The sequence below is a fragment of the Zophobas morio genome, unplaced genomic scaffold (assembly GCF_036711695.1).
Source record: "Zophobas morio isolate AGI-343-1 ecotype UQ-CSIRO unplaced genomic scaffold, CSIRO_AGI_Zmor_V1 ptg000006l, whole genome shotgun sequence".
Classification (NCBI taxonomy): domain Eukaryota; kingdom Metazoa; phylum Arthropoda; class Insecta; order Coleoptera; family Tenebrionidae; genus Zophobas; species Zophobas morio.
Genome location: NW_026972111.1, coordinates 1,399,658 through 1,409,682, shown reverse-complemented (window position 1 = coordinate 1,409,682; position 10,025 = coordinate 1,399,658). Strand labels below are relative to the sequence as shown.

Below are 10,025 nucleotides of genomic sequence, written 5' to 3'. Positions count from 1 at the left end.
ACAATCAAAACATCGAAACATCCGAAACTCGATAAATCGAGATCTCAAGAAACTAAGAAACTGAATTATCGAAAATTTAAAAATTCTAAAAATTGAAAAATTCAAATATTGAACGGAAAATTTGAGTAATCGAAAAATCTAGATTCTAAAAAATTGAAAAATTAAAATATCAATTTCTAAATATAAAAGAGTCGAAAAATTGAAAAATCTAAAATTTAAAAAACGAAAAACTGAAAATTCAAAAAACGAAAAATTCAGATGTCGAAAAATCGAAAAGTCGAAGAATCGAAATATTGAAAATCACAAAACTGAAAAAAATATCCAAAAATTGAGAAATTAAAAAATTGAAAAATCGAAGCACTGAAGAACTAAAAAATCAAAACTTTGAGACGTCGAGAAATGGGAAAATCAAAAGTAGATTTATTGAGAAATCGGAAAAGTGAAATTTAGCAAGAGTAAACAGCAAAGATTAGGAAGTAGATTTTCCATTTTATTATTGTTATTATTATTATTATTTATTGTCAATTATCATCTCTTAGAGATTTTATTAGATGAAACTACTGCACTCGTTGTTGCGAATTTTTTTAATATTCAAATATTACTCATGTCAAAATAAGCAAAAAAAAAATATATTGAAGTAATAAATAAATACATGTGTTTACGAAAAAATTAGATATCTTTATTAGAATGTAGATAATTATCAAAATACTCTATTCTATATATACATATTCTGAATTTACGAAGCTTTTTTAATACAGAAAACTGCAAAAATAAATAAAAATAAAAAAAATGTTTCTAAAAAATCCGTTAAAACTAAAATAGTTGGATTAATTACGTCCAGTATAGATAAATCAAAGCGACTAGTAAAACTCCTATAGACGTTTGGTTGATTTCTGCGTGTCCTCGTGGCACTTTTGTTGTGGTGGTTTTAGAAGTAGTGGGAGTTGTAGACGGAGTGGTTGTTGTTGTCACAGGAGTGGTCGTTGTTGTTGTGGGAGTACTTCTCGTTGTTGTCGGACTAGTTGTTGTTGTTTTAGGGGTGGTCGTGGTCGTCGTTGTCGCAGCAGTGGTCGTGGTTATTGTGGGAGTTGTCGTCGATGTTGTGGGAATAGTTGTAGTTGTAGACGGAGTGGTTGTTGTCACAGAAGTGGTCGTCGTTGTTGTGGGAGTAGTTGTCGTTGTTGTCGGAGTGGTTGTTGTTGTTTTAGGGGTGGTCGTGGTCGTCGTTGTCGCAGCAGTGGTCGTGGTTGTTGTGGGAATTGTCGTCGTTGTAGACGGAGTGGTTGTTGTTGTAGTAGGAGTGGTTGTAGTTGTTGTAGGAGTGGTAGTGGTTGTAGTAGGAGTGATCGTCGTTGTAGACGGAGTGGTTGTTGTTGTCACCGGAATGGTCGTTGTTGTTGTGGGAGTAGTTGTCGTTGTTGTCGGACTAGTTGTTGTTGTTTTAGGGGTGGTCGTGGTCGTCGTTGTCGCAGCAGCGGTCGTGGTTATTGTGGGAGTTGTCGTCGTTGTAGACCGAGTGGTTGTTGTTGTTGTACGAGTGGTTGTAGTTGTTGTAGGAGTGGTAGTGGTTGTAGTAGGAGTGGTCGTCGTTGTTGTGGGAGTAGTTGTCGTTGTAGACGGAGTGGTCGTTGTTGTCACAGGAATTGTAGTTGTTGTTGTGGGAGTAGTTGTTGTTGTTGCCGGACTAGTTGTTGTTGTTTTAGGGGTGGTCGTGGTTATTGTGGGAGGTGTCGTCGTTGTAGACGGAGTGGTTGTTGTTGTAGTAGGAGTGGTTGTAGTTGTTATAGTAGGAATGGGCGTCGTTGTTGTGGGAGTAGTTGTCGTTATCGTAGGAGTGGTCGTGGTCGTCGTTGTGGTCGGAGTGGTTGTCGTTGTAGCAGGAGTGGTAGTTGTTGTAGTAGAAGTGGTTGTAGTTATAGCAGGAGTAGTTGTCGTTGTAGTTGGAGTGCTTGTTGTTGTTCTAGGGGTGGTCGTGGTCGTAGTTGTCGCAGTAGAGGTCGTCGTTATTGTGGGAATGGTCGTCGTTGTTGTGGAAGTAGTTGTTGTAGTAGTAGGAAGGGTATTCGTTGTCGCAGCAGAGATCGTGCTTATTGTGGGAGTGGCCGTCGTTGTAGTAGAAGTGGTTGTCGTTGAAGCAGGAATAATTGTCGTTGTAATCGGAGTGGTTGTTGTTGTTCTAGGAGTGGTCGTGGTCGTCGTTGTTGCAGCGGAGGTCGTGGTTATTGTGGGAGCGGTCCTCGTTGTTGTGGGAGTGGTTGTTGTTGTAGTAGGAGTGGTCGTCGTTGTACTAGAAATGGTTGTCGTTATAGCAGTTGTCATTGTAGTCGGAGTGGTTGTTGTTGTTCTAGGAGTAGTCGTGGTCGTCGTTGTCGCGGCAGAGATCGTGGTTATTATGGGAGTGGTCGTCGTTGTAGCAGAAGTAGTTGTCGTTGTAGTCGGAGTAGTTATTGTTGTCATGGGCGTGGCTGTCGTCGTTGTAGTTGTTGTTGTCGACTCACCATCTCCTGGTTCATCTGGTTTTCCGACTGTTAAAGATTGAGGTTTCTTCAAAGTACACGTTTTCACGTTGTATTTGCTTCGCAGCCCTTCGCAGACGTCGTTTCCAGAAGTCGTAACTACGCACTGACCAATTTGTTCCAGTTTTTCGCCTATGTATTAAATCATAATATTTTTATAAACTTTTGCTTTAAAATGTGAAACTTACCGATGTAGTATTCCACATACAAACATGAATAACTTGCTGCAGTTCTTGATAAACTTGTTTGAAATAGGGGATGCGGATGAAGGACAGAACATACTTTCATCGGCACCCTTGGTTGGGTGCACTCGGTGCCCTTACATGTTGGACATTGAAAAGCTAAAGCTAAAGAAATAAATATCGTTAGTATTTTGTCACCACCCGCAGTCCGCGTATCATTTTTATTATTTTTGTTTTAAGAATATTTACGCAGCGTTATAGAAATATAAGTACCGAGAGAAAAGTAAAAAACATGGTAAAAAACAGCCTTGTATTTTTAAAAGTTTGTCGTTGATCGTTGCATTTTCAACCAATACTTTCAAGTTGAGGTTAATCCAACAAGACAGAAATTCTATCAAAGACAACTCTTCAAAAATCCGTAGCTATCTTGGATTGTGTTTTTATTGTTCTCTCGGTATAAAACTAACACAAACTAAAAAAACAGAAAAATTATCTGTAGCAAACATTAAATACAAATAAAAACATAATATTAAAAATATTATGTCATTTTATAACATTACTGCGATCATAAAATCACAAAATAGGTAACTTACGATTACAGCAACTCACCGGAGGTGGCTAGAGCCACAACGGCACACAATAACACGATGCACCTCATTGTACTCCTCAGAAGTTCACACCAAAAAGTAACAAAAAATTGCTCCTGAAGCTTAAGTAACCGAAACAAGGTTAGATAATTTTTTGTGAAATCCTGAGATTTGATTGCCCAGATGCATATTTCAAAATAAATATCGTAATCGAACGCAAGTGATAACGCATATTACTAATTGTGATTCAGAAAATAAGTGGAACAAAGAGATTAAGTACCACTTAACCGTACAAAAACAGAATTTTCACGCCATTTGCGTGCTAATTTCATGATGTCATTATGTATTACATTTCCTAGAATACGAAAAAGTAGGTCTCTTGTTTACGTCTGTCCGAATACTAGATTGATTAATGATTACTGTGAAATGTTAGATGGACTTTAAGAATATTCTAGATCTAAAAAAAATATTTGGTGACAGCAACTTCAAATGTTTCTAGGTAAATTCTATTTAAAATGTGCAAAAGTAGGAGTGGTCGTAGCCAAAATAATGTCTTGCTGTACCCATGTTTTACTAATCAATTAAAATTGTACAGAAAATTTTTCAAATTAAATTAGAAATGAGAAAACCGAGTTCATGTAACCGTGAAGAGAAGGAGGGAAGATGTATTTAAAAAGCTTTATATATAAATATAAATACAATATATATACAAAATGTTCACTGCGCGAAAATAAACAAAAGAATACTGTGAAAAATTACTGAATAAGGAATACAAATGGTCACAAAAAATGTGCATATTTTTCTTAGACTATTGGTAATAATAATTAAAATACTATTATATACATATTCTGACCTCACAAAACTGGTGCTTTTTTAAACACGCGAAACTTTAACAATAAATAGAAATAATCATTCTCTTCGCAACATTCGTAAAAACGAAATTAGTTATATACATTATGTCCAGCACAGATACATCAATGCAATCAGCAAAATTCCAATAGACGTTTGGTTGATCTCTGCGTGCCCTCCTGGAGGCTTTTCTGTAGTGGTGGTGGTTTTAGAAGTAGAGACTGTAGTGCTCGAGGATGAAGTAGGAGTGCTCGAGGATGTAGTAGAACTGGTAGTTGGCGTTGTAGTAGGAGTGGTTTTAGTCGTTGTCGGAGTGGTAGTAGTTGGAGTGGTTTTAGTCGTTGTCGGAGTGGTAGTGGTTGGAGTGGTGGTGGTTGTCGTAGGAGTGGTTGTCGTTGTTGTCGGAGTGGTCGTCGTTGTAGTAGGTGTGGTTGTGGTAGGAGTGGTCGTCGTTGTAGTAGGAGTGGTTGTCGTTGTAGTAGGAGTGGTTGTAGTTGTAGGAGTGGTAGTGGTTGTAGTAGGAGTGGTTGTAGTTGTAGGAGTGGTAGTGGTTGTAGTAGGAGTGGTTGTCGTTGTAGTAGGAGTGGTTGTAGTTGTAGGAGTGGTAGTGGTTGTGGTAGGAGTAGTCGTGGTTGTGGTAGGAGTGGTTGTAGTTGTTGTAGGAGTGGTAGTGGTTGTGGTAGGAGTAGTCGTGGTTGTGGTAGGAGTGGTTGTCGTTGTTGTGGGAGTGGTCGTCGTTGTTGTGGGAGTGGTAGTGGTTGTGGTAGGAGTAGTCGTGGTTGTGGTAGGAGTGGTTGTCGTTGTTGTGGGAGTGGTCGTCGTTGTTGTGGGAGTGGTCGTCGTTGTTGTGGGAGTGGTCGTTGTTGTTGTGGGAGTGGTTGTCGTTGTCGTAGGAGTGGTTATTATTGTTGTAGGAGTGGTTGTGATTGTCGTAGGTATGATTGAAGAAACTGTTGATGAGCCATCATCGCCTGGTTCTCCTGTTTCTTCTCCAAATATTAAAGATTGGGGTTTCTTCAAACTACATTTGTTCACTTTGTATTTGTTCCGTAGTGTTTGGCAGACGTCATTTCCAGGACTGGTAACTATGCACTGCCTCACTTGCTCCAGTTCTTCGCCTATGGTTAAATCATGAATTTTTGGTAAACTCTTGCTTTATGTGATGCTTACCGATGTAATATTCCACGTCCAAACATGAATAACTTGCTGAAGCTCTCAATAAACTCGTTCGGAATAAGGGATTTGGATGATAAGCAGAACATGCTTTCATTGGGACCTGAGGAAGGGCGCATTCGGTGCCCCTACACGTTGGACATTCGAAAGCAAAAGCTAAAAAATAAACATCGTTATTATTTTGTAGTCACCATCAAAATTATTATAAATAAATTTAGCTGTTCATATCAATTCTATTTTTCTTTAATGAATATTTATTAATTTGTCCGTTACAAAAATTACAGCTCAATTCAAACACAAAGACTGAACATTTCAAAGAAGTACTTCTTCACAACTTCTTGCAACCCAGATAATTCCAGAAAATAACTTAAAGCAACGTCTTGATTTTTACAACTGCTGTGAATTTATTTTATAGTTTTTAGCCTTGTTGACACTCACCGGAGGTGGCTAGACCCACAACGACACACAGTAACACAGTCCACTGCATTTTGCACCCCACAAGTTCACACGACAAAGTAACAAAAAAATGTCGCTGGAGCTTAAATAACTAAAACAATGTGAGATAAGTAATTTTTATCTTGAAAGTGTAATGATCAATTGTTGAATAATTATAATTCGATATGCTGGGGAGAGGAAGACAGTGGTTGGGAGACGCGATAGTCGCCTTTATTCCCCCAAGCTTACGAGACAGTTTAGATTTTTTTATGAGAACTTAAGATTTGATTACCTAGATGCTTATTTCTCAATAGAGATCGTAATCGAATGACAGGTGATAGTAAGCATTGACTCAGAAATTAACTGGAACAAAACGATTACATATTAACAGGGTTTAAAAAAAATCATTCGAGACTAAATTCTGGTCGAGGTAGTAAAATTTAAGCTGGCTTAATTCTCTATCGTTAAAGATTTGAAGATATCACATTGTTTCAAACATAACCCAAATTTTAACGTTTGTGTGATTGCTTTTGTAGAAAATTTTTATATTTTCGAGTCGTGATTTTCGAAAATTTACGGATTTTTTAACTAGTTTTTTTCAGGTTGTGTTGTAAACATTTTTTTTGAATTTCATAAATGTTACTAATGTCAAAAACAAAAAACAACTCTGAAGTAACACTGAAACAACAAATATATAAATATTTAAGAAAAAATGTATTTATCTTTATTAGACTTTAGGTAATTAGTATTAAAATACTATTATATACATATTCTGATTTTACAAAACCGTGGTTTTTATATACTCAAAACTCTGTAACAATAAATAGAAATAATTATTCTCTTCTAAAAAATTCGTCAAAACGAAATTAACTGGATAAGTTATGTCCAGCATAGATAAATCAAAGCTATCAGCAAAATTCCAATAGACGTTTGGTTGATCTCTGCGTGCCCTCCTGGCGTCTTTTCTGTAGTGGTGGTTTTATCTGTAGTGGTGGTTTTAGAAGTAGGGCCTGTAGTTGTTGAAGAAGTAGTGGTCGGAGCGCTCGAGGATTTCGTGGTTGTCGTGGGACTGCTTGTCGTTGTCGAGGAAACGGTCGTCGTTGTTGTAGGAGTGGTCGTGGTTGTCGTTGTCGTGGGAGTGGTCGTCGTTGTTGTAGAAGTGGTCGTTGTCGTGGGAGTGGTTGTCGTTGTCGTGGGAGTGGTTGTAGTCGTAGGAGTGGTTGTTGTCGTAGAAGCGGTTGTGGTTGTCGTAGGCGTGGCTGAAGAATCTGTTGATGACGTCACATCATCTGCTGGTTCTTCTCTTTCTTCTCCGACTGTTAAAGACTGGGGTTTCTTCAAACTACATGTTTTCACTTTGTATTTGTCCCGTAGTGCTTGACAGACGTCATTTCCAGGACTGATAACTATACACTGACTCACTTGTTCCAGTTCTTCGCCTATAGTTAAATCATGAATTTTTGACGAAGTGTTGCTTTATGTGATGCTTACCGATGTAGTATTCCACATACAAACATGAATAAGTTGCTGCAGCTCTGGCTACAGTCGTTTGAAATAAGGGGTACGGATGATGGACAGAACATGCCTTCAGTGGCACCCGAGGAAGGGCGCACTCGGTGCCCTTACATGTTGGACATTGCATAGCAAAAACTAAAAAATAAAAATCGTTATTTTTTAAATTTCGAACTAAATCAGAATATTCAAATTTAATTTTAAATATTTTGAAACCTGCAGCCTATTTCTATTATTCTTTAACAAATAATTATGTAAAATTTTCAAAGAACTTTGTCACAACTTGTGTCCTACTTCCACTTTTTGTAACACTTATTAGTGTGCAGAACTGCTGCGGTTTTAAAATCACAGAGAGATAAATTTTGATTTTTACAACCACGGATTTTATGGTTTATGCGACTTTATTATATCTTAAGCCACATTCACACTCACCGGAAGTGGCTAGAGCCACAACGGCACATAATAACACAGTCCACCGCATTTTGCACCCCGTCAGTTCACACGACAAAGTAACAAAAAATTGCTGCTGAGGCTTAAATAACTAAAACAAAGTGAGATAAACATTTTTTATCTTGGACGTGTAATAATCGATTGTTGAATAATTTCACATGGAGAGAAAGACAGCAGTTCAGAGGCTCGATATTCGCCTCTATTTCCCCAGACTTAAGAGATGATATTTTTTGCGAGATCCTGAGATTTGATTACCGAGATGAGTGTTTTTAAATCACGACCGTAATCGTACAAGGTGATAGCAAGCAAGGAATCATTGACTCGCATTAAAAAAAATATATCAGTTTTATATTATATAAAAAAAAATAATATTATAAGTGATTTTTGAACTTTTGCTCAACAAGTGTTCTCAAACAATCTAAAAAGTGGTGGCAATCTATCCATCCCAATAATTATTACATTCCCGAAGCCGACCATATTCTCGGAAAGGTATTATCTCGATGTGTGATTGTTATAGGGATAGACACTATCAGTGATGACGACATCAGGATTATAAATCGTTTTACCTAATTGAATTTTATGGCAGGCTGTTGCAGCGGACGAAACTTTCATATTGATCAGCTTTGCTGGAGATCCAATACTTTTGTTTCGATTGTTCGGACCACATGCTAATCATGAGTCTACAAATCTGGGTTAAACAATATTTGGTTTCCTAACACTTGCAACAGTTGTTGTTTGTTGCACGGATGATAGCGTTGTTTATAAAAATGTTGGAATTATTGCAAAAATCCGTCAAGATTACAAGTTTTCGGCGATGCTGATAAAATCGCCGATGGTGACAATGACACCATTGAAAAATTGTATTTAAGTTGTCTTGTCTCAAGGTAAAGTGTTTTCGCACGTGATTTTAAAGAGTTTGCTAGTGACAAGCTAGCTAATTGTATGCCCAGTCTTTTGGAAGCTGCTTTTTGGAGCACGTTTGAGAAACATCAAGTGTTCAAATCAGATCATTTTTAGGGTTTAATTTTTATTGTCATAAAGTGCTACTGATATCATTTTTTAATTTATATAATTGAGACGATAAACTATTGTAAAACATTAAGTAATTGTTTATTGTTCCAATTTAGATTACACTGTTTTTTAGTTAAGTATGCTTATATTTGTGGCCAGGAAACCTAACTTTATCGATCGCCAACATAAGCATATTTCATTTATTTATTGAAATTTTGACATTGATATTTTGGAAGGGACAAATAAAAAATTCTACTGTCTCGAAAACTGTTTACCTAGTTTAAATTTTGCGCAGACTTTGAACGATTTCTGTAAAATTTGTGATATCTAATTTTCTTGAACTCTTATTCTAAAAAATTAGTTGTCGATTTTGAAAAATTACCTAGTACGGTTTTAGTTAAAATAGAAAAGTTTGCTAAGAATTTTCATTTATTATTAGTCCACGATGTCTGAGAGGTTGAGGCTCGACATTTTTGTACGATAAAAATTAGCATTGGCAGTAAGTGGTAAATAAGTGATTGTCGTCATAATTAGAGTAGATATTATCATTAAGAATTCCACTTATTAGTGGAAAACACGTGGAGATAAGGTGGTAAGAAGTTTAAAATATTTCTCTAGTAACTACACTTTTTCGTTGTTTTGCAATTTGGAATCGATTTTTCAGTTTCTCAATTTTTGCCTTATTTGAAGTTTCTGTTGAAGAATTTTTTATTTTTTCAAGTATTCGATGCTTCAATTTCAAGATTAATATTATTATCCGGATTTTCGTTTTTTGGTTTCTTCACATTTGAGTTTTTAATTTCACAATTTTCCTATTTTAAAATTTTTGGCCTTTTCAGTTTTTTTTTTCTGCATTTAAATTTTTTTGTGACTTTCTAGTTATTTCATTTTTTGGTTTTCCTGTTTTCGATTTTTTCAAGTTTCGAATTTCAGAATTTTGAATTTTTTGTCTTTTCAATTTTCCGGTTTTTTAATCTTCGCGTATTCCAGTTTTAAAATTTTACAATTTTTTCAATTAATCTATTTTTCATCTTTCAAATTTTTTCGTTTTTAAATTTTTTTGATTTTTCAATGGTTCATGTGTCAAGTTCTCGAGTTCTCAATTTCTGGTTTCTTATTATTCAATTTTTCGAAATTTTCGATTTTTTGATCTTTGATTTTTCGATTTTGTAATTTTTCGGTTGCTAGTTACTCAACTTGCCAATTTTTCGATTTTCGATCTTTTCATTTTTCAATTTTCTATTTTTCCATTTCTATGCTATTTTGCAATCTTTCAAGGTTTCAATCCTTTCTTCTTCAAGAATTTTTCG

The 10,025-nt window shown here is 36.1% G+C and overlaps 1 protein-coding gene across 1 annotated transcript; it reads right to left on the bottom strand.

Annotated features, from left to right (window-relative positions):
• Window positions 1-657: 657 nt before the first annotated feature.
• LOC135123210 (mucin-2-like) lies at window positions 658-7,794 on the bottom strand. Its single transcript, XM_064047704.1, has 7 exons — window positions 7,687-7,794; window positions 7,234-7,392; window positions 6,746-7,181; window positions 4,246-5,059; window positions 3,308-3,407; window positions 2,705-2,863; window positions 658-2,648 (listed from the first exon to the last, which is right to left on the bottom strand). The coding sequence occupies exons 1-7, from the start codon at window positions 7,733-7,735 to the stop codon at window positions 832-834; spliced, it is 3,534 nt and encodes a 1,177-aa protein (XP_063903774.1). The 5' UTR covers window positions 7,736-7,794; the 3' UTR covers window positions 658-831.
• Window positions 7,795-10,025: the final 2,231 nt, after the last annotated feature.

Coding starts and splice junctions, on each gene's coding strand:
- LOC135123210 (XM_064047704.1), bottom strand. CDS start 7,735: ATGCGGTGGACTGTGTTATTATGTGCCGTTGTGGCTCTAGCCACTTCC. Junction 7,393..7,686: donor TGTGGCTCTAGCCACTTCCG/GTGAGTGTGAAT, acceptor TTTATTTTTTAG/TTTTTGCTATGCAATGTCCA. Junction 7,182..7,233: donor GTATGTGGAATACTACATCG/GTAAGCATCACA, acceptor ATTTAACTATAG/GCGAAGAACTGGAACAAGTG.